This window comes from Athene noctua, unplaced genomic scaffold (assembly GCF_965140245.1).
Source record: "Athene noctua unplaced genomic scaffold, bAthNoc1.hap1.1 HAP1_HAP1_scaffold_162, whole genome shotgun sequence".
Lineage (NCBI taxonomy): Eukaryota > Metazoa > Chordata > Aves > Strigiformes > Strigidae > Athene > Athene noctua.
This window is the reverse complement of record NW_027437633.1, coordinates 119,966-145,780: the sequence shown is the minus strand read 5'-3', so window position 1 is coordinate 145,780 and position 25,815 is coordinate 119,966. Positions and strand designations below refer to the sequence as shown.

General features: G+C 55.0%; 1 protein-coding gene across 1 annotated transcript in view; it reads left to right on the top strand.

The window, feature by feature from the left end:
* Window positions 1–21,302, top strand: part of LOC141955369 (hydrocephalus-inducing protein homolog) — a 96,466-nt gene extending 75,164 nt beyond the window's left edge. The window contains 26 exon segments of the mRNA XM_074895208.1: window positions 1,797–1,913; window positions 2,607–2,816; window positions 3,674–3,811; window positions 5,490–5,667; window positions 6,176–6,306; window positions 6,974–7,107; window positions 8,119–8,255; window positions 9,081–9,208; window positions 9,321–9,512; window positions 9,906–10,055; window positions 11,140–11,379; window positions 11,598–11,766; window positions 11,929–12,079; window positions 12,081–12,103; window positions 12,768–12,935; window positions 13,561–13,734; window positions 14,862–15,077; window positions 15,524–15,672; window positions 15,968–16,151; window positions 16,630–16,771; window positions 17,747–17,906; window positions 18,657–19,271; window positions 19,748–19,951; window positions 20,358–20,572; window positions 20,752–20,936; window positions 21,157–21,302. Of these exon segments, the coding sequence (XP_074751309.1) occupies window positions 1,797–1,913; window positions 2,607–2,816; window positions 3,674–3,811; window positions 5,490–5,667; window positions 6,176–6,306; window positions 6,974–7,107; window positions 8,119–8,255; window positions 9,081–9,208; window positions 9,321–9,512; window positions 9,906–10,055; window positions 11,140–11,379; window positions 11,598–11,766; window positions 11,929–12,079; window positions 12,081–12,103; window positions 12,768–12,935; window positions 13,561–13,734; window positions 14,862–15,077; window positions 15,524–15,672; window positions 15,968–16,151; window positions 16,630–16,771; window positions 17,747–17,906; window positions 18,657–19,271; window positions 19,748–19,951; window positions 20,358–20,572; window positions 20,752–20,936; window positions 21,157–21,302 (4,656 nt within the window).
* Window positions 21,303–25,815: the final 4,513 nt, after the last annotated feature.

Sequence of the window (25,815 nt, the reverse complement as noted above, 5' to 3'; positions counted from 1 at the left end):
CTGTCATGTGCCCTGAGGGTGGGCTGGGCAGCAGGGCCAGCGGCTGGACATGGGGCTTCTGGGGAGGGAGAAATCGGGTAGTTTTGCTTGGAGAAGCCCACTGAGATCCTACAGACCTATGCTGAGTTTGGGGTTTTTTAGCTCGTTTTTACACTGTAAAATGAGCCTTTTATCTGCATCATGATGTGAAGGCTTCCAGTTTCCTTCCTGTATCAAGCTGTGCCAAGTACTGTGATCTCCAGGTACCACCTTCTCACCCCCAGCTGGAGCTGCATGTTTTTATGTCTCTGCCTTCACCCGAGACCTGCAGTATCACAGGGATGGCCACAGAGCCATCTTTGATAAAATGAGACTTTTCAAGGTCATTGTCTCTTCCTCCTGGCATGAAAAATGGCCTTTGGTCTGCTGACCTTCCTGGTGAACCTCGGTGCTTTGGAGCTTGATGTCCGTGCTAGTGGGAACTGGCGCCTTGTTCTGCATCGTGTGGGACAGAGGCTGCTCCTGGGGCAATAAAAGAGGATGCAAGAAAGCATGGGAAGTTCTGAAAGCACTGGCATTGACATTAAGGTCAAGGAGAGGGGTTGCACCTGCTCACATCCAAACTTCGGTCATTTTAACATTATAACGGCACATTTTTTCTGGATCAGGAGAAATGATACCCCGTAGACGTAAAGAATAGCGTGGCTGAATGTTTTTGGATAGAAGCGTGGAATCTTCTTTATTTCCTGCTTTGTTGCCATGTATGCAGAAACAAACCAGGGAAAATCCAGTAGGTGTGGCTAAGTAGGATCCAAAAGGCTTCAAAGGATACGCCTGGATTGCAGCTTCCCCTTCTGCTTGTGTGACTGTGTCAAGGCAATACCCACATAACCTCCCTGGGGAGGCGGGAGACCGTAGGCCTAGGAAAGGTGCGGGTTAGAATCTTTGGGAATAGGCACTTGGCAAAGCTTTGCTAGGCTTGAAAATGTGGAGATGAGAGAAAGAGCATTGAATCTTCTGATTCTGAGCTTCATCTACCGGGGAGATGTAGCCTCTGATTAGGTGTAAAGATGTCCCATAAAAATTCTTGCAGATTCTGCTGATGCCAAGGCCCCAGCACAAAGCCCTTCTTCACGTTACTGAAGAAGCAGATATTGCCACACTTCAAAAGCACTCACAAAGCCCTCGCTTATTAAATAGGGGATGAGGTTCCTTTTGAAAGATGGCACCGCTGAGGTCAAACACCAGCTCTCAGCTGCTGGGAGACAGAAGAATATCTCTGCCGCCTTCTTCAGGAAGGTGTCATTCAAGAGAGTGACTTGGTGGAGATCCTCAGCTCTCCAGCACTGATGGGTGCGCGAGATGAAACCTAAGCACTCTCTGAAATGGGATACTTGTGCCAAGCCCTTATTTTCCTGGTTTGATACTTCTCGCTTGCAGCTGTGCTCCTGCTTTTGTCCTGAAGAACCTAACCTGTCGAGGCATGGGGTTCTGGGCACGTTCCCTGGGCAGGAGTGAGCGAAGCTGGTCTGGCACAAGGGTGCAAAATGCCCTTGAGGTCTCTGCCAGGACTGAGGGCTGGGTGCACTCAGCTTCCCCATGCACGCTTGCGCGTAGGAAGCGCAGGCGGAGCCCGTGTCTCACCTGTGGGTGGGCTTGGACCCACTCAACGGATGGCACGGACATACCCGTACTTGATTTGCACCCAGGTCCCATCTCAGCTGCTCCTGGCTGGGTGAGGTGGCGGAGCCTGCAGCAGAGTGCTCTCGCCCAGACCAGCCAGGTGCTCGCTGCAGCCCATGGTGCTTGTTTTGCAGGTGCTGCCATCCCCTGCTGAGGAGCTGGAAGGGGCTGTGGAGACACAGGGCCTGGTGGGGATCAACAGACTGATGCAGTCTGTGGAGGCAGAGCCCGTCAGCTTGGGAATGGAGGAGGTAAGTGGGAATCCATCTTGTGCCACGTTTCCGGTGTGGCAAGCAGTTCTGTAGCCCCCCCTCCCCACTGGTGGCCCTCGATGCTGCTCGCAGAGTGGCCTCGCGTCCCTCCAAGCCCATCGCACAGCGCTGCTGAAGCAACCGGTCACTGGAGAGGCCACGCAGGACGTGTCGTAGGGCTGACCTGTGCAGCAGCTATGGAGGGCATTCTTCATCTTGTTGCTAATCAAGTGGTCAACAGGAAATTTCTGCGGTAGCTTTTGCTGTAGCATCTTGAGAGCGCGCAGCATGCAAATTGGAGAGAGTGGAAAGCATCAGGAGTCAGATGAGCTGGGCTGGAGTCCTCCCCCCAGCTCTGAGAGCTTTCACCTCTGAATACGGTGTTTTGCTTAGGGCAGTAAAAGGTGCTTTTAAAGGCAAGTTCTGCAGTGGAGAGAATTTCTTGCTGCCAGGCGACATCCCAAATTACTTTTAATATGTAGTGTATTAATTAATGAGGGAGCATGGGAGAAGGTTTTCCCCGTGGCCCCTCCACTGGTAAGTGGAATGGGTACAGGATGAGATTAGGATGATTTTGCCTGTGTTTGAGGAAGAGCCCCCTCCAGCCACGTCTGTACTTTGCTCCAAGCCGTGGCTGCTCTTCTGCATCAATTTCCATGCTTGACATCTTGATCTCTCCTCGCCTACCTCCAGGTTTTCGATGTCCTGCCGCTTTGCGGTGTGCTGCAGCCAGGCAAGAGCCAGCGGGTCATGTTCACCTTCTTTGGCCACACAAATATCGTCGCCCACGTCACGGCGCTGTGCAGGGTGGAAGGAGGCCCGACCTATGAGATCGCGCTGAGCGGGGAGGCTTCGCTCATCAACTACCTCCTAGATGTCACGGAGATCGACTGCGGGCTGCAGGTACCGCACGCTTCTCTTGGCAGAGGTCCTTGCCGTGAAACCATCACCGGCGTGTTGCTGCCACCTAGGGCTGGGGCTCTCTCCCCTTCCCAACTACTTTGTTGGCTCTATGGCTTGGAAGTACAACCTTGGAGTGATATGTTCTGCATCCAATCTGGTTTTTAATAACCATGTCCGCCCCCCTCCATCTGGTAATTCCTCCTCCTCAAGGTAACTAACGCCGCCTCCTGGGGCAGGCAGGGTCCCAGTGGTGATCTCCAGAGGGACGTGCCCCAAGACGTCCATCTGCTGATCTGCTCCTAAAGCCTGAGGTCCCAGGAGGTGCTCTCTTTTAATGTTCTTGATTAATCAGGAAAATAAACCAGGGAGGAAGTTAACTTGGGCTTCCCAGTCACTGTAGCTGGAGAGAATGTCCTAGAATAATCCCCACTTCTTTTCGGTCAAAAACCCCACAGATATTTCCAGCTGTTGGCCCTGTCTCCCATTTTGCTGTCACTGCAGGTACTTTTTCTTCTGCAGTGTCTTGATGGCACCTCCTTTGTCCCAGCTGGGTGTGAGATGACACACCATGAGGTGCAGAGAGCTTGTCTCCTCTTTGCTTTCCTTATGACTGATCTCTGTGGTTGGCATTGCCCCTCTGCGTGCCACCATCAGTGTCTGTTCCTGTGTAGGGCTAAGGGGTGCCCTGTGGCGGTGGCTTACCCAGGTTAACCAGGGAGACTCAAGTACCCGTATGTCCTCTGCCTCTGCTTTTCTCCTGCGTTGAGTTCATTTGCTCACACCCCAGTGAATGCAGAAGGAGGTTCCCAGTATCAGGCCTGTGCCTTCATCTTGCCACTCCTCTGTCCTCTCTCCAGCTGTTTAACAAAGTCACCAAAGCAGAGGTCACCCTGCAGAACAGAGGGAAGATGGGCTTCAACTACGTGGTGCTAAGTCCCGGCGTGGGGACCGCAGAGAGCCCCCTGCCCAGCGTGCCCCTGGTCCTGCCCAGCACGGTGAGTACGGAGGTGGCGCCTGGACCCTGGCTGTGGGTCAGGCTGCCCAGGAGGGGGTTGTGGGGGAAAAACACAAAATTAAAAAAAAGAAAGCAACCCACAAAAGCAGACAGGAGAGACAGGGCTGTAAGCAGCTGCTGCTGGGGGGCAGGGGTGGTCCAGCAAGCACGGTCCTAACGGCCCCCCTTCACGGCCTTTGCCAGCGGGTGACCCTGCCGTCACACAGCAGCCACTGGCCGGAGGCACCAGCGCTTCGGTGGCTCTGGGGACCCCAACTGCTGAGCGCTCCGGCTGTGCGGGCACCGGGGCCGCGCTGTGCCGGCTCTCCTGGGGGTCACCGTGCCCAGGCTGTGTGATCGGACAGGGCTTAGCCCTTGTCCCTGCCTGTAGCACACCCTGCCAGGCCCCTGCCAGCACTGAGCGGGACTTAAATCCTCTCTCACTTGGGCATGAAGCTGCTTTGGCAGAATTGTAGCAGCCCCTGTGCCGGTCCCCCACTCCCCCAGCTTTGCTGCTCTGCAGGAGCTCTGTGGGGCAGTGAGGGGGCCAAGCAGGAGCAGGGCTGGAACAGCGAGGAGTTTGCAGCATCCCACCGTCCGAACTTCTCAGTCCTGCGTGGCTGTCTTTGGGCTGGAGCAGCATTCCTGTCTAGTCCCTTTTTGCAGTGGGAAGAGGAGGCCAAACGGCGTTCACATTTCCTCATGCCTGTCTCCTACAAGGGGTGACACACTGACGCCCTCTTCCTGCCAGCTTCCCAAGACCCAGCTCTGCTTGGCCCCGCGCAGTCGGTCGCTTTAACAGCCCCGCCGGCGCTGGCAGCTTGGCAGGGCTGGCTTTCGCTGCAGCTGTGTTCTGCGCTGCACCAGGGGCTCAGGGCACCAAGTGGCAGGATCTGTCCCACTCAGCACCTTCTCCCTGCAGCGTGAAGGGGAGCGGGGAGCCGAGGGTCCAGCCCAGCGTGCAGAGGGCGAGCCGAGGGAAGCTGCGGCTGTGTCCCGTCACCCAGGGCTGTGTTGCTGTCTGCTTGCATTTGCTCTCAGCCTGGCTGGCGTGAGCCTAGCCTGGGGCTGGGGCAGCCTTTCTGGAAGCCCAGAGAGGAGGTGCCCTGCCTGGCAACACCTTCCCTAGATGTCATCCTAGTCTCTGCTCCTGCCTTTCCGGAGATGCATGTTTGCAGGTCACCATGAGTCCGAATAGGCTCACGCACCCCGGTGTAACCGCACAGGCAGGAGGTGTTTGGTTGGGATCATTATAAGGGGTCAGGCCCTTCAACACCAGCCTGGGAACCGCTGGTGTGCTGTGGCAGGAGCTGCTGGCCATGATGAGAGTGTGGGCACTTCCCTTATTTTGTATAGGGGCTGCTAAAAGAGCTTTTATTTCTTCAGTCTGGCTCTTGCTAGCAGAGGGTAAACACCATTAGGGGCAGAGCTGTGCTCATGCTGAGCAGGGGGTGGTCTGTGGGTCTGTCCTGGGGGAATGCATCCCTACGGGCCCTCCGAAGGACCTGGTGTAGGAGACCTCAGCTTCTGTGATTCTATGAAAGCGAGAAGGCGATGCTGTCTGATACTTTGTTATGTACGAGAACCTGCCTTCTCTTCTCGGCATGTCTGTCATCTGAGCCGTCCCTCCGCCAAACCCTCTCTGGTGCATTCCCTCCCTCTTCTCCCACACCCTGCAGGGTTACGTTGGACCTGGCAAGGAGCAAGTCCTGAAAGTCTACTACCTGCCAGGAGTGCCTGGAGCCTTCCGCAGGACTTTCCAGATCCAAGTGGGTCACCTGGAGCCCGAAGAAATCTCCCTGAAGGGAGAGGGGAGCTTTCCCAGGATCTACTTGGACCTGCCCAGGAACATCAAAGGTGAGCACGGCCTGTCTGCTCCCCAGGAGGGGCCCCTGTTTCTCCCCTATGTCAGATGCCCGTAGGGCAGCTCAAACTGCCTCCACCAAGCCTGGAGGTTTCAGGGCTGTCAGACCAAAACTCAACACCCCGGTTGCTTCCTGAAGCTCTGGCAGATGAGCCCGTGTGGGCTTTGCCCCAGGAACCATCCTGCAGAGCTTGCCAGCAGGTCGGAGTCCTGGGAAGGTGATGGCTAGACAGAAATGCTCTGGAAAGCTGAGCACAGGCTGGCAGGGATTTTGGCAGGGTTGGATTTGCAGCACATTGCAGGGGATGAGATGCTCCCATGTGGGGAGGAAAATGGGTGGGAATGAACATCAGGGTTGATAGAGGAGAAGCATCTACTTTCCATACATTGCTTGGGGAGGGTGTTTCTGGGAGAGGCCAGAGTCAGGGGAGTGGGGCTTCCCAGCTTTGAGGGGAATGGCTCTGTGCCCCGCTTCTATTTGTGGATGTTTTCTTCCTTCAGGAAATGAAAAATATGAGAAGGTCCTCAAGGAGGTGATAGAAAAGATGGAGGAAGATGGCCAGAGAGAGGAAGCAGCAGTTCTGGGGGGGGCTGTGGCTGCGGAGCCACCCCCAGATCCCTTGGACGCCGTGGTGAGAATGGCTGCTGCCCCGTTTGACGCGTGCCACCCTCCCCCGGTGTCACTGGGTCCCTGGCAGCCCGCAGCAGGCTTCCCGGGGCCCTGCTGGCACTTGGGACCTCCCTGCCCACACCTGCCCATGATCCTGCACAGCTCAGCAGTGCCCCCGGGGCTGCCCCAGGGAGAGATCCTGAAGACCCTGCTCAAGTGATGAAATTTATGGCACTTCGTGATGGGATGTAGGTCATCACTGGGGGATTTGCTGCTCACAACCCAAGCCCTGCCAGGTTTACAGAGCTTAATAGCAGCAGCCTGACTGTGCTCTGGGACTGTGCTGCCAGTGCTGATCTCTCAGAGACAGCAGCCTTATCATGACTCCCTTTACAAGAGAGCTCTTGTCCGAGCTGCTTTGACACTGGCTGGGGGCAGGCAAAGACTTGAAGCTCTGGAAGGTTCCTGGCTTGTCTGTCTGTCTGGCCAGATCAGCTTTTGTAACAGTGACTGGGCAGGCGAAGTTGCTGGAGTTCGTTGCCCTTGAGATGAGGCCCTGCCTGAGAGAGCAGGAGGTGTCACAGACACTGAGCAGCGAGACAGAAGGACCCCATCACCCCTCCAACACGAGCAGGGGGGAGCCTTGGGAAGGACCGTTGCTAACCAGCCGCTGCCTTTCCTTCCCTCAGCTGGACCCTGGGCTGCAGATGCAGATGGAGCAGCTGCTGATGGAAGAACACGCCCTGGAGCAGCAGAAAGCTCTCACCTCTGGTCCCCCAGAGGCCACTGCCTTTGACCAGCGCGCTCGTCAGAGGCTTCTCAAGTTAGTAGGGGCTCCCGTACCCTGTCTCCAGGTGCCCCGAGGGTAGCACCCAGCAGTGCACCCCTGCTCCTGAGAGCTGGGGGTAGTGGGGACTCCAGAAAGGGTCTGATCCTGGTGGCTTTGCCGTGCTCCCTGTGAGCAGCTGAGTGTCCTCACTGCCACAGAGCCACCCTGAGCTTTGGAGGTGCTCAGCTCCCCACAGGCGCTGGGTCCTGCTCTTAGGGCTGAGGGGGCCAGTGCAGAGCATCAGGCCCTTCCAGAGAGCACCAGCACCGTCCCTGCTGACCAGATCTGAAAGAGGCAACTCAAATCTTTGTTCCGGCTAACAGACCACACTGAGCAAAAAGAGTAGGGAACCGCAGAGGCTGACACACCCTTGACAAATCCGGTGGCTCGGATGCTGGTGGGACTGCAGGGCTTACCTCGGTATCTTCCCTCTGCTCCTCCATGAGGAGGCACGGGCACGGTAGGCTCCAGTTCGGGAAGATGCTCTGCAAAACAGATCACGTATGTGCTTTCCCGAGTGAGATTGCTCTGGGAAAGGCCCCTCCCATGAATCTTGCAGGTGTTGATTACCGCATTTGTCCGTGCTGCTTTTGGGACAGATGTGGTTGCAGAGCAGTGAAGATTTCCTGTGCAGGCGAATCCCATGACAAGGTCCTGAAGCACTTTCAGGCTGGGGCTGCACATGGGGCATAGCAGTTTCACTGAGACCGGTGGAGGTCCACTGGACTTACCTACAGTGGCTTCCCGTAGCAGAGGAGCTGTGATAAATGATACTCATTTTAAACTAATTTTATTTTAAGGCCCCACTGGTAGCTGATAAAACCTAGGTCCTATGCTCCTCGTGACTTACCAAAGTCTTATTACCAGGTGGTCAGGCCTTGGATTTCATGGTCTTGAGTTGAGTTTTTACAACAGTGAATCCAGAAATATTTTATTTGCATCTTTCATGCTCTTGGAAATGCAGCCAGGCTGTGGTTTAAGGATTGTCCTTACTCCTCCTTTCAGAGCTGAGCTGCCCGAGTACCTCCTGGACTTTGGGTACGTGATTCTTGGTAACACCCCCATGCATGTCGTGAGGATCACCAACACCGGGCAGTTCCCTGTGTCCTTCTACGCTGACAGACGGGTCCTGCGTGACACAGGTAACCAGTGCTGGAGAGCCTTCACGTGGGCTCGAAGGAGCTGTCTCTGACAGTTTAGCTTAAGCCACTGGATATGGGGAGGTTTTATGAGTGCTTGTATGTATAACTTTTTCCTCCTTCGGACCTGCTGCCTGGTGCTTTAGAGCCTGAGTTCTCCAGGCCAGCAGCACTCTGAGACTCGGCCCGCCTGGGCCTGCCCTAACGCTTCCCTGCAGGGGCTGGGTGGGCTGATCACCTTGGTCACCTCTCAGCATCTTCTGCTCTTGGCTACCATGAGCATCGTCTGATGGGCACTCCATGAGCTTGTGTTGCAAACAGATGGACCCTTTGTGGTTTGGAAGTGCTTTGTTTAAAGTTCATCATGCCATAGCACTTCTGTTCAGCCTTTAGTGAGGAGACAGCCTGTGAGGTCCTCTGTTGTATCAAAACAGGCTTCCGAAACAGGCCGTGACGGTGCCTCGCCGTGTCTGAAGGGTGATCAGGTGCCTCCTCTAAATCGTTTTTCAGAGAGCACCATGGCATGGGGGAATCTTAGTTGGAAATTCTCCTTTGGAGAGGTCTGTGCATCCTTCCCTGGGATCCCTAGTGAAGGAATGGCTGGAGCTCCTCAACTGAGATGTTTCCTTTTTACCATGTGGGTCTTGGATTCTGGCTGTGAAAACCCTTTCTCCTTGTGCGGTGACAAGGGAGAAGGAGTGGCAGTCTTCTCCACAGGTACAAAGGGAAACTTCACAGAGCTGCCAGCCAGGACATACGGCCTTAACGTGCTTGTGACACGTTCATGTCGATTGTGTATCTCAGCTGCTTTATTTTCGTCTGTTCAAGGTTTCAGTGTGGAGCTGGACCGCGTGAAGCACCTGCCCTGCTGCGAGAGCAAGACATTTGAAGTGTGCTTTGACCCACAGAGTGCCAACCTGCCGCTGGGAGAGGTGGACGTGCTCCTGCCCATCAAGGTACCTGCGGCGTGCTTCCTCGCGCCGCTGTGCCCGTGCACCTCTCGGGGCAGGTCGGGGACAGCAGCAGATGTCACCGGGGCTCTCAGCTGGATGCTCTGTCCTTCCCTAGGTAGCAGGAGGCCCCACGTTCCACGTCCGCCTCCGTGCCAGCGTGGCCATGCCAGCCGTCTGCGTCTCCAGGGACAGGCTGGAGTTCTCCACTCTCCAGTGTGGGCAGTGCCAGGAGGAAACCATCCAGCTCCACAATCAGGTCCAGGTCCCCTGTAACTGGCTCATCACTATAAATGAGCCTGTTAAGAAGGTAAAGCACAGACCATGTGTAACACGTACCTTCTCGGTTGGGTTGTCTTTGCCTCTCTTGCCCTTTCTGCCCCTGTGGCTGTGTGAGCACTTGGGCTGCAGCTCGTCTGAGGAAGCTTTGGAGGTACAGAGCAAGGCTGGCTCACCTGGACCTGGGCATTAGCTGGTGCTTCACTTCTCTGCCACCTTCCCCTGTTCCTCCTCTTCTGAGGACGGTGCCTCCCCATCTGCCTGCCCTGCCGACGTGTTTTCCCTCCAGTTCAGGCCAGGGGTGGCCTCGGCTGGTTTGGCTGTGGGTGCCCTCAGCACCGTGACGGTGTCTCAGAGCACTGCGGGGACCGAGGGTCTGTCCTCGCAGACCGAGGAGACCTCACACAATTGTTTTCTGGCTCAGGTGGACAAGCATTGGCCAGCGGGGCTGCATCAGAAGGTGCCCCAGAAGTTGAAAGCCCAGCCGTGTGTCTTCGAGGCGCTGCCCTCGGCTGGAACCCTCGCTCCGGGACAGCGATGCCACGTCCGAGTGAGGTTTTCGCCCACCGAAGAGGTGAGATGGGCGAGTGTCACCCCCAGGAGGTCTGGCAGGACAGTGTGGTAACGAGAGCCCAGCACGGGGAGGAGGAGACGGCGTCTGCCTCCACAGAGAGCTTTCTGCAAGCCCTGTACCCACTGTGCCTCAGTTTCCCCTGCAGCACACTCTTCTGAGAGGGGCTTTGAAATCCCCCTGGGGAGCTTGCTCAGAGAGCATCAGGGCACGCTGGGCTGGCTGCCTCTTGGTGCATGGGGGGAAATCTGCCTGTTTGCCCTCGTCTCCTCCTTGCAGGCGCCTGTTTGAGGCTGCAGCGCCCTGGTGCAGAGCAGCTGGCGCGCTCACAGGGGATAACCCTGCAAGGGCCAGTCTAGGCAAGTCCTGCTGCTGGTACCAGCAGGCAAAACAGCCACCGGGCACCTTCCTGGGCACGGCAGGACAGTCGCCTGGAGTGGCTGCTGCCAGCAGTCCCTGTGGCTCTGGCTCAGCCTGCCTGCGTGTTCCCAGGCACTCTGGGAGTCAGCTGCAATGACGGGGCGTTCCCAAAGGCAGTTTGCCTGTGGCCACCGTGGCTTGGAAACTGGCAGTGGGTAACAGGATGGACACAGGTGCTTCCGTGCCTGGGAACAGTCCCAGGGATGTTTTAATTGCTGTAGAGGTGTAACCATCTTGTGTCTGGCATTGACCAGAGCCAAACACTGAGCAGAGAAGTCGACCCTTATTTCTAGCCAGTGAGAGCTCACCTGCCTCATTCATCGAGCTGATGTTTGCCTGATGCAGCAGTGCCAGGACTGTGTCTGGGAAACGTAACCCTGAGGACCTTTCTCATGAGCATCACACTCCCTTGTGACTAGGTGAAAACATCTGATAGTGCGTTTTAGATTCATCTGACACCAAAATAGCCAGTTAGACTTCACATTAGGATTCATCCCAGTTCCTCAGAGCCAGCATGCAGATGCTGTAGCCCCTGCTGGAAGTAAACATCTGTTTTCCATTCCCCTTAGAGGTACTGGTGACACCCCTGCCCTGGGGAAAGAGTTGAATTTGAGGCCCTGTCACTTGGGACTTCATGGAGGAGCTTTCTGTGCCTCTCTCTTTTCAGAAGTCCTACAGAAGTGAGATGAAGATTACTGTTTGCCAGAGCAGCCAGAACCTCCAGCTGCAGGTCTCGGGGCGTGGGCTGGAGCCACGGCTGGAGTTCAGCCCCCCAGTGCTCGAGCTGGGACCGTTGCTGCCGCACAGCCGTGGAGCAGAGGGGACGGTGGTGGTGAAGAACCCATGCGAGTTCCCCATCGAGTTTTACTCGCTGGAGTTCGACCAGCAGTACCTTGCTGAGGAGCAGGTGAGAGGGAAGCTCTGGTCCCCATGTGCACGCTCCTGTAGCTTCACAGTGCTCCAGCGTTCCCGGGTTCGTGCCAGGGAGATGGAGACAGTTCCCAGGGCAAAGCCTGGTGGCATTTCAGGGTTAGCCAGCTCTGCTGGCAGACTGTGGAGGGGCCTGGATAGTCCGTGTTGTTAGAAACACGTCCTGCATATGTCTTCTCTTCCCTACATGCACAGGTCCTGCAGATGCTTAAAGATTATGACTGCCGTAACACCTTATTGCTGCCTCCACGTGCCCCGGGTGAGAAGCTGCCCCCAGAGGTGCTGGAGTACTATCAGGAGCAGAAGAGGCTGCAGGATGAGGAGTCCAAGACTGGGGAACCAGCAGGCCAGGACAACGGTGAGGGTTTGGCATTGGCTGTCCTGAGTGTGGACACAGCGGGGAGTCCAGCCCTCACACCCTGAGCTCTCCACGGGAAGCCCAGGCTTTCAGCAGCCACCCATTCCCCAGCTTGGTGGAGGAATTCCAGCGTGAAAGTCTGTGCCTTGTAACACGCAAACTTTGAAGATGTCCAGTCTCTGTCAGATCAAGGAAGAAAGTCCTCTGCTGGGATCATTCACGCTGTCTCATCCCAGAGCTCATTCGTTTTCTCCTCCGTGTTTGATGAAAGCCAGTCCAACGAGGTGGACTCTAAATCTGAACACAGAGGAGAGGGAAGGTGTTGAGAAAAGACAGGGGATGGGTATTGTTGCAGACGGGACAGGGACAAGTGAGAGGCCAGAGAGGTTCTCCCCAGTTTTGCCAAATGAGCACCTTTTTGCCCCAGGAGCTGCTGGGATCAGGGTGATGCTGTTCCCTTTCCTAGGCAGGGCAGCGCGCTCTCTGTCCTGCGTGACACTGCAAGCCGAGATGGCTTTTGGTGACCTCCTAAGGGCAAAGGTGGGAGCTCTTTGCAAATGCTGTTATGATGAATTCAGAGCCCAGCTACATCTCCTGGAGTAATATTCCTAAAGCATCCAGCTTTTGGATAATCGCTCAATGTGCAAATGGAGCCTCTCCCTTGGGACAGTGTAAAATGCCTGGTTCTGCCTGTCCGCCCCTTACTCAGCAGGACCTGGGACCACGTTGACAGGTGACGGGACATTTGGCCCAGTCCTGTTAGGTATTGCCAAAGGCTTGTTCTTTCCTCTTTCTGCCAGCCCATTTCCTATACTCTGAAGAGGCACCTTGACCACCATCTAGGGCAGACCCTGATCTGCACAAGCCTAAAGGAGGGGCATGGTGAGACCTCGGTGTGGTGTTGGTTTCAGCAGAGTCTTCTCTCCCAGGATCTGAGGGGTTGGGGAGGATGATCAGGGTCATAGGTAGGCAGGAGGCTGACTTTTCTATCTGGTTCCGCACAGCAGAGCATGGGCAGAGCGTCACCAGCAGCAGGGCGGCCGCGGGAGAAGTGACCGACAGCCCTGTGCATAGGGCCATCGCCCGCCACCTTGGCATCGATATCTCTGCAGAGGGGCGCGCGGCCCGAGACCGCAGAGGGATCGTCGTCATCGTCCATGGGGCACCCCTGACAGGTAGGTGAGCCGAGCCCGTGGCTGCAAGGAATGCGGGGGGAGCAGGAGAGACACGTCCTGGTGGGCCGTGCTGCTTGATTGACCACTTGAAGCGAAGCGAGGTAAGCCACAGCCCTGCTGGTACATGAAATGGTCCCAGGCCTTCACCAGCTGGGGCAAGTGCTGTGGCTCACCCCGTGTCCACAGAGCCAGGCTATCCTCCCCCCACACAGGGTGGCCGTGTCCCCGTTGCTTGGTGGGAGCACGGTGCCTAGTGCCCAGGTTGCCTCATGGGCGCGGTCCCTCGCCCACACTGACCCCCAGCCCGTGCCCAGACGTTGCCTGAGGCAGCGCCGGCCAGCGCAGGGGTGGCGGGACCGGGCTCGGAACAATGTCCTGGCCCAGGGTTGAGGTCCCCACGAGGGACAAAGCGCTCAGCTGGGTGTGAGGTGGAGGTGATCCGCCTGGCTCTAGAGGACAACGCTTCCAGCCGTGCTCAGCTCCCTCCCTCGTGGTCTCCCCTAAAGGGGCACTTGATTTCCCACTGTCCTTGAAACTTTGAAATCCTGTCTGGGGACTTTCTAGAGCCTGTCCCTGAAAACGCTTCACGTGCAAGTGTCACCAAGCAGTCTTCCTCTCTCTCAAGGAAAGACAGCGGCAGCGGTTGCCCTGTCCAAATACTACGGCGCTGCCTGCTTGTCCATCAACGCCGTGGTGACAGAAGCCATCTCGGACAGGAGCAGCTCGGCAGGGCTGCGCGCCCGGGAGCTGTGCATCGGGGCTGCCATCGAGCAGAGCTGCAAGGAGGCAGAGGGTGCCGGTAAGGAGACACGCTGGACCCAGAGCAGCGCTTCAGAAACCCACCCTGACCGTCCGCTTCTGCTTGCTCCAGAGAGGGAGTCTGACAGCCCTTGGGTCTCTTAGGGAACATGGGTGCAGCGTGCAGAAATGCAAAGCCATTTCATAAAGCATTTCATGTTATTAAAGAAAATAATCTCTGTTTTAAGGGCTCAGACAGGGGCACTTTTACTGCCTCTGGGCTTCTCAGCACATACTCCTTTTCCTAGGAGTGGTGAGGCACACCTGAATTTTTCTCAGGGTTTTTTTACATTTCCTCAAAGCTGAATCCAGCTGACTCCTCGTGGCCATCAGGCAGAACTGATGCCCACTTGAACAAGGAAGAAGCCCTCTGAAGCTGCTCGTGAAGCACTAGACAACTGACTTTGAGTGTGGCTTCAGAAACGTGAGAGGAAGGGAAGAATAACCTCCCAGAGTTTCAGATGAGACTCTTTTCTCCAGAGGTTTCCCTATACACGCTGTCAGGTCACACAGCTCGTGCATGTGGTGCTGTTCTGCACCTGAGACCAGAGACTTTTAGAAAACCTGGTTGGGCAGTTGGTGCCCCGAGCTCTGCAGGGTGAGGCCAGACCCTGGTTCTGGTGGGGGAAGTTTTGCATTGCTCAGCTTTGAACCTGGTTGGGTTGGGAGCTGGCGGAAGGAAGAAGGGTCTGGGCCCCAGGTGGGGTTAGCCCATGCGGAGGATTTGGCTCCAGTGGAGATGGGGATGCAGCTGGGGCAGGGCTGCATGTTACCGTCTCCACGTGAGAGTGCAGGATGGGCGCAAGGTACAGAAATGATGCTCCTGGAGGATGGAGCCTTGGCTTGATCCGTAGGAGAGCTACTGTGCGGCGTCACCTGCGTGCACATTTGTGAGGAGGGATGCGGAGCTGTGCCTTAAAAACTCTCTGGCTTTAAAATCCAGTATCAGGTGGTGTGCTTTACCATGCTAAAAAGAGAAGCAGGGCAGGAGCTGCTTCTGGAGATGGGTGCTGCTAGTGCCCGGCAGGCTGGGGGACGAGGGCCGTGTCCCTGCCAGGGCGCAGGGCTGTGTCCGTTGGGGTGGAAGGTGCCTGCTTGCTCCCCACTGAGCGTCTGTCCCCTCCGCAGGTCACAACGCAGATGAGTCCCTCGGCGAGCAGTTCCACGCCAAGGCCAAGCGCAGCCTAGAGACGAGCCGGTCCAGCTCTGTGGACAAAGTCAGCCGGCAGTCCGTCAGCTCCCAAGGCCAGGTGAGCGCTGCGGCAGGCGAGAAGAGGGATGGCCCCACAGCCCGATCCCAGAAGCAGCATCTGATGGATCTGACAGGCTCCCAGGTGAAGCACGGCCTGCACTGGTTGATGCCTGGGACCTTTCTGTTGCCTCTGAGAAGTGAAGGGGCTGCTTCCAGTGGAGGCTCTGCGTCACCCAGAGCCTGGTGCGGGGGTCTGTAGTGCAGAGAGCCAGCTGGGCAGGCTGGGCATGGCTCGGGCTGGGAATGAAACCCTGGCAGAAACACTCTACGGCATCTCAGCCGTTGGTTGGCAAAGTGCAGTCCTGGCTAATGTGGCTGCAGCCGTGGGCAAAGCTGCTGGATGCTGCGCTGGGGGCTTGCGAGCTTGGGTCTCTGCTGGCCACGCACGCACCCTCCAGCGTGCTCCCCCGGAGCTGCTGGCCTGCAGTTTTGTTCTATTCTCCTGCTAGGGAGAAACCCCAGCTCCAAGCTCAGTAGTTGGAATTGTTTGGGGGTTTCCAAAGCGGTTGATTTTTCTGGTGACGTTCAACATTGCAAGGCTCATCAAGTTCTCACCTCTCTCCCCGTCCCTGCTTTCCTGCGCAGCGATCGCTGAGCATCGGTAGCAGCACATCAGAAGAGCTGGGCTTTAGGAGCTGCGTGCTGCCCGAGGACCTGCTGGTGGCCATCCTCTCTGACAGGCTGCAGGTACGTGGGGTGGGGGCGTTCTTGCTAGGGAGAGACAGGCAGCGAGGTACAATTCAGAGAGGAGGAGGAGGGCTGTGCCTGCTCTTGGAGGAGTCCTGGGCTGCGTGCAGGGATCCGTGGGTGAAGCTGCAGATGCCATGAGCTGGCAGAGCACGGGAGAAGATCAGAGCTTGTCTGAGCTGCTGCACTTGGAACTGGGATGGCTGGTGATCTCTGACGACAGGCTTTAGTGACTGGCTGAGAGCCCAATGCGTGCGACAGCTGACTTTCTCTTCCTTTTTGGCTTTATCTGCAGCTGAGCGACTGCTACCAGGGAGTGGTGTTCGATGGCCTGGAGACCCTCTTTGCATGCAACACGGCGTCTGCTCTCCTCTGCCTGCTCAAAGCTGTCAGAAATCGGCCTTACATCTATTTTGTGAACCTGTTCCAGGATTATGCTTCTTGGAAAGCCAGGGAGATGGCCGCAAAAGAGCAGGAAGGTGAGACTCTTCGTCTCCGTAACTCTGACATGTTCTCTCTCAAGCCTTCAACCTTACCCATGTGTATCTGGGTTACCAGCAGAACTTGTAAGAGGGGTTTTTATTAATCCATCCACCTTCTGCCTCGGTGTAGCCAGCACTCAGCTCACAGTTGCTTAAAATACAGCAATGCTGAGGCTGACCTCAGTCTCTAACATTAAAGCTTGGGCACAAGTGTAAGCTGCTGTGGCTCAATAACTAACCACCGGCCAGCCGTCCACGGCGCTGGGGCGTGTGAGCCAGGCAAGGCACGGGAACTCACTGAGCAGCGATAGTTTGGGGGCTTGTCTGAATTTTGAAGCGGGGATGTGAGCTCGCCAGTATCTCCTGGCAGGATGATAGGCTGGGTCGGGACAGAGTTGTGAATCCTGGCAGCTCACCCAGAGCAGCAAGCTCTGCTTGCAGGCACTGACGGTTTCTCCTCTGGTCTGTGCTGAAGGACGGGAGCGGGAAGAAGCTGCCAGGAGGGAGAAAGCACGCCTCTGGGAGATGGACGAGGACGAGTATGATGCCCTCACCGAGGAGGAGAAAATTCAGTTTGATAACAGTATACTGCAAGTCAAGCGTGAGAGGAAGAAGAGGTCTGTAAGCCTTCTATGGGTGCCTCCCCAAGATAGCGTCCCCGAAGGGTTTCCCTGCTCCGGAGACCTTGGTTGAGCTCAGAGGGGTTACCAAGGTCAAAAGCATTAATTACCAGCAGCACAAGGACTGCCAGTTCCACCTCCCTGGTTCCCAGCAGAGGAGGCACCTTCCTCCGGTGAGATGAGAACATCCTCTCTCCGCTTTAGTGGTGAGCCCTTCGGCTTGGACACAGGCTGCAGGGAGCTGGGCTCTGTGCTTGCCTTGCCACTGTGCTTACAGGTGTCTCTAGTTAATGATGTTCATTCTCATCTTCTTCATCGCCCTTCTTCTCCAAACCAGAGGGGTTGTGGTGTGGGTTGGTGTGAGGCACAGCTGTGCTGGCTTGGTTTAGATCCCAGTCCTGGTGTAGGTGAGGCCCTTGCACTGCTGAGCTCCCAGGGTTTTCCTTTACTGAGTGACACCAGCCATAAAGCTGGTTTCTCCTAGGCTCAGCTTCAGCTGCAGCAGCAGGTGAGCCTGGGGGAAGCTCTGATCCCGCAAAGCAGCCCTGTTCAGGAGGATACACAGGATAAGCTTATGGCTCTCTTAACTCCTGCCTGAAACTTGGGGAGGGACTTGCTTAAAGCGAGCCTGTGTGTCAGCACTTCTTTCAGCCCCAGCTGAAGTTTGTTTCCCTGGATCAGCCAGTCTTTGGCAGCATTGCTGGAGGTGTCCAGGTGGACCTTACTGGAGAAGTAATGCAATTTAGACCTTGTGACAGCAAAGCCTAGATTTGGCTGGCCCTGGAGGTCCCCTCCCGCCTTCCCTCACTTTGGATGTCCCAGCCTCCCCAGGTTGAGGGAAGTCCACAGAGCTGGTCTAACGGTTGTGCCTGGCCTCAGGGTCAGTGAATGAAGTGCGGGACCAGCTGGGATTGCAACGAGCCCAGATTTCTGGCGGTGACTCTTGGGGATGTTTTGTTTGTCTTGCTGAAGGGAGATGGAGCGGCTGGCTCAAGAGCTTGAGGAAAAGCACCGGTGGGAGCTAGAACACTTGAGGGAGGAAAAAGATCTGAAGAAGTCATCTAAGTGGGCCAAGAGAAAGCCTGGGAAAGATAATGCTGCAAGGAAGAAAAGCCAGCCTGGAGTCGGGCAGGTGGGTGGTTGTGTTTATGGAGATGAGTAAAAGCCCTGGGGCCCCTCCTGCTGAGCCGAACCATTCCTGGCGCAGCCAGCAGCCACCCGCAGTGCTGGGGATGAGCACCTGGCCGTCGGTAACACACGGGGCTGTGCTGGGAAACAGCAGCCAGTGTTTGATCCTGCTGCTGCTTCGCCAGGGCTATTTTTGGCTGGGTTTGTTGGGTAGAGCTGCTCTTCTAGGGTCATGCTGCCTTTGAGTCATGGCTTCACATAACTCCGAGCCCTAGATAGTTTTAGTCCAGCATTTGTCCCCGTTCTGCATGTGACTTACACCTCTGAGCCCTGACCTGCCAGGGATGTGGTGTCTTTTGCTACCTGTCTGGCAGGAGATACCACCAGGCCCTCTAGGTATTCATTAGCAGCCAGACTTCCCAAAGTGTCAGCCAGACATAGGGATGGATGCTCAGCACACCAGAAACGTGCCCGGAGGACTGCACAGGAGTAAGGAGGTGTCTTAAGTTTGGGTCGGGGAAGCTGTTCTGTTTCTCAGCTGGTTTGCAGGACTCCTCATCAGTCTGACACTGGGGAGTTTAGTTTCAGTTGAGCTCAACTGGGTACCAGCTGCGCTCTGAATTGGGATTTGTAGAGCACCTAGCACAAGCCTCAGATGAGACATGGGGTGCTATTGCAAAGATCGCCGCTGTCCTACAGCATTTGAGTTGGTGCTTGGAAATGCTCACCGCTTTTTCCTGCTCCTCCTGCCCAGAATACGAACGCATCCACCAGAAACACCAGAGCATCCATTGGCAACCTGTCCGAAGTCACCGAGGGGGGAGAGAGGAAGGGATCTGCAAAGGAGCACCCGGACTCTCTTGCAAGTGACAAGGAAGATAAGAAAAAGCAGAGCGAGGCTCCCCTGGCAGATGTCTGCTCAGCAGAGGTTGTACAACCTGCGGACCCGGAACAGGGAGAAACTAAAACCGAGGCGCAGAGTGACAGCGAGAACTTGGCCCTGAGGTTCAAGATCTATGAGGCATCGCAGAAGGATGTCACACATATTTTGTCATCCTGGGACAGGGCTCAGGGTATCCTGCTGTCCCCTCTGAACCAGGAGGTGGTACAGCAGCAAGTCCAAGGCCAGCGCCGTTGCAGGAGCCGAAAGGACAGAGAGAAGGAGCACCAGGAGAGGCTGGAGAAGGAGCGTCTGGAAAAACTGAAGGCTCCTGAGGACTCCAAGTTATCTGGGCTGGAAGGGGAAGGTGCAGAAGGGTCATCCAGAGGCCAGGACGTTGGGGTGCCCTGCCTGGACATCCAGGTGCTGAGCTCTGCAGATGTGACGAGGGCGATCCTGGAGAGTGGCAAGCTGCCAGCGGCAGAGCAGGTAAAGCCCTGTGAGGCTCAGATGCTGAGCCTGCCGTGGTCTGGGTCCTGGTGCATTGTGTCCCGCCAGGTGACAACAGCACAGAGCCTTGTCCAGGCCACTGATGATGTTCCACGATGGCTTCACAGCAGCCACGTGGCTGGGGAAGTTCTTGCCATCCCTCAGGTCGGGCAGAAGAGCGGGGGGCTCTCATCCTCTCTGTTCAGAGAGTTTCCCAGTCTGGAAATCACTTAAAATGGTCCCAGGGCAGGGCAGCTCCTGGTCATTGTTTCCTTCAGCCGAGTCACTCAGATTTCTCTCTAGGTCCCACTTGTAGGTCCTGGCACTGCTCTGGAGCCTGCCCACCCTGCTGGGCATAAAAAATCACTGTACTCCATCTACATAAAAAAAAAACATTGCCAAAAGCTCAGTGTCTTTCAGGGAGTGTGAGGATGAAGGCGACGGGAGCATAAACAGGGTTTTCTCTTATGCTTTAGATCCTGGATGACTTGGGACTGGGTCCCTCGGGGCCTCCCATTCCACCTACGGCTTTCTACTCCGTGATCCGCTACCCGGAGAAGCGGATGGTCCCTGCAGCAGGAGAAGCCCTCGAGCACTTCGCCTTTGTCGTGCCTGAAGGTGCCACTGCAGAAGAAGAAAAGAAGAACACCAGAAGTCTCTTGGATGTGCCTGCAGTGGAGGTGCCAGGGCAGGGTCCAGGCTGGGTGGGGGCATGGGGGGCGGGTGGAATGGAAAAGGATCACTGTGGAAGGGCAGTGAAGACATGACAGGGCCCCATGTCTGCAGGCATCCCTCCTGTCTGTCTGAAAGAGACAGCTCTGCTTGAAACATGGGGCAGTTCTGTAAGATGAGAGGAAAAAAAAATCAGCTAAACCCTTCAACTTCCCTTGAGGAGAGGGTCCTGGGCAAGGAGGGGTGTTGTAGGCAAAACAAAGTCCCATAAGGAAGACCAAATCCATGGGCAGAGGTGGTTGGTGTTTTATTCTCTCTCCCGTCTGTTAACAAACCTGCAGCTTTCTCTCTGGGATGGGGGTGTCTCAGGGCAGGTCTCACCTCTCTCCCTTTCCTCTCTGCCTTGGTGTGAAGGTGTCAGAGGAGCAGGTCACGCCAAGCAGGGGCCAGTCGGGGAAGGAGAAAGCCGCGGGCAGGCCGGAGGCTGTGAGGAGGAAGCGGAGCTCCAGCCGGGCGAGGTCTCCAGGCAGGAGAGGTCTCCAGGCACCGGGCACGGGAGCACCCACGCAGCGCCCCGGGGCACACCAAAGCGACATGGACACGGCCCCATCCCCGGGGAGATCCGTCAGGTGAGCCGTGAGGGAGGAGGTGATCCCTCTGCTTCACGTCCATCTTGCCAGCGGGGTCCATCGTCCCCAGCCCCGCAGGGACCCTCTGCCGGGGCCTCCACGGGATGGCGAGTCCATGAGCCGCCTCCTTCTCTAGTTTGCTCGTTAGCAATGTCTGAAGCCTCCTCTTTCATTGCCAGGCTGAGCAGCTGCCGGTGGATAGTGCCTGCCCATGGCGAGGTAGAACTGAGGGTCCAGTTCAGCTCCACGGTGCCGGGGCAGTTTGATCAGACGCTGCATTTTGAGGTGCTGGGGACGAACCGACAGTACCAGGTGCACTGCAGGGGTACCTGCCTGTATCCCACCATCAGCCAGGACCCCCACGGTAAGGCTGGGGCATGGGAGCCTCCCACACTGCTCCTCCCTGAACCCAGAGCCAGGGCTGCCCCTTGTGCCCCAGTGACCTTCTGGCTCGGGCAGAGCATGCTGCCTGAGCCGCCCAGTGTCTCTTCCCGTGCTTGGAGCTGGGAACCAGTACTGGTACTATGGGAGACCTGGGCTGGTCTGAGGGATCAGAATGTAAGTTTGATACTGACTTTGAGCAGATAACCACGTACCCTTAAGAGACGTGAAAGTCCCGAGAAGAGCTGAGAAGATCAAGGAACTGCCAGACCAGAACTGCCTGACCGCAAGGAGAGTAAGGTCATCGAGGCTGCAACAGAGAAGAGGGCATCCAGCCGTGAACTGTTAGTCTCCACCAAAACCAGTCGTACATGGACACAAACGCTGCATAAAGTCATTAAAAGGCTTGTTGGAACAATAAAGTAGCCATTTTGCACAATTCGGTGTTTGTCGTGTCCATCTCAACAACGACAAATGGTGACCCCGATGTGATCCCAACACCGAGGAAATAAATAACGGCGGCAGGAAGAGCTGCGGAGATGGAGCCCAGCCAAGCGCAGCGGCGGGGAGAGCTGCACAGTCCCGACAACCTTTTGGAATTTGACACCGTCCAGGTGAGTGGCTGGGAACAAAGCGATGGGTGCCATCCTCTCTAAGGAGGAGGGTATGATTCTGACAATGTGGAAGTTGGTGCTTCAGCGCAGGGGAGTCAAATTGGATGATGTAGCGCTCCAAAAAATGTTGTCGTGAATCAAAGCGCAAGGGTATGAAGCTGGCACTGCCACTGCATTTAGTGTGAGCAAATGGGAAGAACTGGGACAGAAACTGCTGGAGTGTGCCTCTCGCGGTAATAAGAATGCAACCAACCTCCTTACAACCTGGAGGTTTTTAAAAGAGACTTTAAAAGACTTTAAGGCGGAGAAAGCAAGCTCAGGGGAAACACCTTATAATCCAGGGGTGTCCTCGGGCCGGGTCCTGGTGGCGAGAGGTCAAGATATGGACCTAGCGGGGGGAGCCCGTCCCAAACGTAGACGGGGTTGAGGGCGAGGGGATTGTGTGAGGACTCCGATGAGGAAGCACAAGATGAGTTGTTTCCTCCACAAAGACGGAATGAGCAGAAAGCCCCTCAGGCAGTGCCCCCTCCACCTCCCATCGTGGAGCCCTCTGCTGCCACCTCCCTCTGACGAGGGGAAAGCCCTGCGCACTTTGCTTATCTGGTGCAAAAGGAATGGGGTCCCTGCTGATGCACGGTCTGCTCTTGATCTGGAAACATGGAAAGGGGCAGGGAGCGCCTTATTCGAGGCAGCCGTAAGGAAGAACACCATCGCTGTGTCATCTTCAACTGCATGGCGACTGGTACAGGAATTCCTGAAACAGTTAAAAACTGATCGGGCTGTGGCGGCAGCTGCATGGCATGGAGCCAAGGACGTTATCCAGGGAGGGAGGGGTGGGGCGAGGGGTTTTTAACTGTGGTAACATAACGCTTTTCACTGTCCCACTGTGTCTGTTAAGCATTGTTAGTGTTTGAATTCAGGTGCTATTCCTGTTTTCTTCCCCTAACAAGTCTGTCTTTTGCCCTGACTCATGGGTGCTCGAGCCACCCCTCTCTGTCATTATCTCCATTCCTGAGCTCTTTGCTTCATTTCTCCTTCCTAGCTCTGCGGGGAAGGGGTGAGTGAGCGGCTGTGTGGTGCGCAGTTGCCCTCTGGGCTCAAACCAGGGCAAAATTTAAGGATGGTGTCCACCTAAACAGGCCAGAAAGTGAAAATCCCCCAGGAGCTATGGCGATTTGATGTAGCGTTTTTAAATGGTTGGAAATGGCCCGGGACATGGTGTTCGATTTGTCGAGATTTGTAACACTGGTGTAACAGGGGGTTTGTGCAGCGTGAGCGTATCGAGTCCCAGAAGGTTTTGTCCTGCTCTCAAAGCTAAAGAAGAATTTTCCTGCTTCCATGGGAGCAGATGGATTTTTGAGAGCTCTTTCTAGTTCGTTAACCGTGAGTCTGGGAACTAATGTTCTGATTCAGCATCTCCACCCAGAGTCATGGGGGGTTCCTCATGCAGTGGGTGAAGCGGTGGAGGGTCAGATCTACACACGGGTCAGGGGCTGCATTGGCCCCCCGCCTCCCGCTGCAGGGATGAGCCCAGGCAGAGGCGCTGTGAAACGCACATCGAACCTTTAATGAAGTGAGAAACAGAGAGATGGGAGAGGGCTGGGGCTGGGGCTGGGGCGGGCGGGCGCAGGCTGCGTGCGGCGGGGATCCGGCTCCACGTCTTCTCTGCCCGCCTGTCGGAAGGGGTCGGGGGGCGGCGGCACTCTGTCCGTGGTGTCCCTCAGGTTCTGGCTCGCTTGCCGGGCACGTGGTCGGCATCGGATGCTCTCCGCTTGCTGCTGCCTGCTGCTGCCTGCCGCCACGCTGTGCCTGTCCGGCTTCGCCTCCCGCGGGGTTTTGGAGCGTTTTCCCACCCATTGCTCCGCCATCTTCCTCCTCTTGGGTGGGATGTTGTCCCGCAAGGGTTTTTCTTGCTTTTTGATGTTTAAGACTCCTTTAAGGAGCTGCTGGACTATGAGATCTGTAATTTTTTGGTTTCTGCTGTCATTTAAATCAACCACCTTAATTCCACATTCCATTTTTTAATTTTTTATTTCTAAAAGCATTGTGTACGAGTAGGAGCAAAATACTGAGCATGGCTGAGTCCTAAATCTATTTGTAGCTGTGACCTAATCAAAGCAGAAGACCCAAGCTCCTAGAAGTGGCTCCTCTTCCTCCCTCCTGCCACCACCCCAGGGCATATTCTCTGCAAACAAAGTCATACCTCGGTAAATGAAAGGGCTGCTGTGCATTGGCTACGCCCCACTCCTCCCATTCACGGAGGTGATGTCGGATTGCTTAGTTGAGAAAAAACTGCCAGCACTGACCATTATCTGCTGAAGTAATTTAAATTAAGCCCAGGATATTGCCACGAAAGATTGTGCCTCCCTTGTTCCTGCCTCGGTTTCTGCAAACTGCCCTGTCTGTAGTGAGACAAGAATGTTCTCAGTGGAATGGTAAATCACCTGTCGTGGTAGTTCGGGCAGAAACTGAATGCTTACATTCCAGAACACACTTTTATAGTACTGATTGTACTCTCCTGTTGGTAGACTCAATAGAAAAATAAAATCTGACAACTATTTCAAGTTTAATAAGAAGTAACAGAATGGTAGAAATGGGAATTAAATCTTACTGGAGTTCAGTCATCTAATATCCAGCACAGGTTTGTCTTTTAATATGCATTAATATCACCCCTCAAAAAATTATTTCCAAATCGTAGCAGCAGCTATACCAGCAAAGTTAAAACCAGCAAGTTTTGGTTGTCCATCAGATTCAATAAAATAAGATAGGAGGTGTGAAATTCAGTATCGAGATAGAGAAATCAAATAACAAAGACAATCTCATTTATCCAACAACATGAGTAGAGGGCTTGGGCCTTAGGTGATATTCAGTCAAAACAGCATTCCATGACACCCTGCCTTTTTTTTTCTTTTTTTTTTTTTTTAATCTTTTTCCTTAAGCAGGAGCTTTGTCTCTCTGCAATCCAAAAATATTCCAGCTGCAGTAGTCCTGTGTTGAGGTAGGTGTATTAGCTGTCTTTTTCTATCTGCCAATCCGCAGAGGTGTGGCGCTCAGATCACAGCTAATCCATGCAGGAGATTATGACCTTCGCGGGAACAAAAGCACAGACGCCAATATGGTGGTTGCTTCTTGTTCGATTTATTAACTGCACAGTTGCTTTATATATGCCTTCCCGTACATCGCGAGATCTTTACTTCCCTATTCTTTCTGTACATCGTGAGATCTTCCGAGCGCCTCTCCCTACACTTCCCCCTCCCCATGCTATATAGCTATATTTGTAATAATTGAAGACTTGTTGTTCTATTTCTTCATGTGCAAGGGTGGGTTTTTTGGTGTCGGTTTTTTCGGTGTTGGTTTTTTTTTCCATTCTTTCTCTGTATTAACCACAGCTGCTGCATGCTTCTCTGTAGTGCTTGCCCATATGTTGGGTCTGGGCGAGATGGTTCGTCTAGCAGAAGATCCAAGTAGCCAAAAGCCACAGAAAATCTGCAAAAACTTTAAGAAGAAATGGTTATTTCAGGTTTTATACATCGGGCAGGTGTCCATTTAATTAAACCATCTTTTTCCACTGCTGCATCCCCACGCCCAAACACTCTCAGTGACCAGCCTGATTCCCACTCTATCGCTCCCGGTTCCTTGACCTGAACCAAAGGATAATTTCTTGTCTCCTGGGTTGGCATAAAGTGTTTCCACAGGGGAGGTGTGGACTCGTCGCCTCTACAAAATGATTTAAAGCATAAAGGGTGCGGGACAATAAAGTCTGTTGCCGGTCTATGGGTATTGTCCCCTTATGACCTTCCCCCTCCCCAAGCTGTTGTAGTTTGGATTTTAGGGTGCGATGCGCACGTTCCACTATTGCTTGCTCTTGACTGCTGTAAGGAAGGCCGTGTACTAACTTGACGTCCCATAATGCACACCATTCTTTTGTACGTCTCGCAATGAAACAAGGGCCGTTATCTGTTTTAATCTCTTGTGGCTTCCCTAATAAGGCGATGACGCCCTCCCAATGAGCAATAATGTGTCTGGCTGTTTGTTTGCAAGCCATCGTGGCTAATATTGTAGAACTCAAGGTGTGAATGGTTACTATGAGGTATTTATTTGGTTTTAATAGGTCAAATTCTGTTATGTCAGTTTGCCATATCTGACTGGGGGAGAGACCCCTTGGATTGACCCCTGCTTCCCACAGTGGGCCCTTTTGACAGTAGGGACAAAGTGCCACTATGTTTTTTGCCTGTGACAGAGAAATAT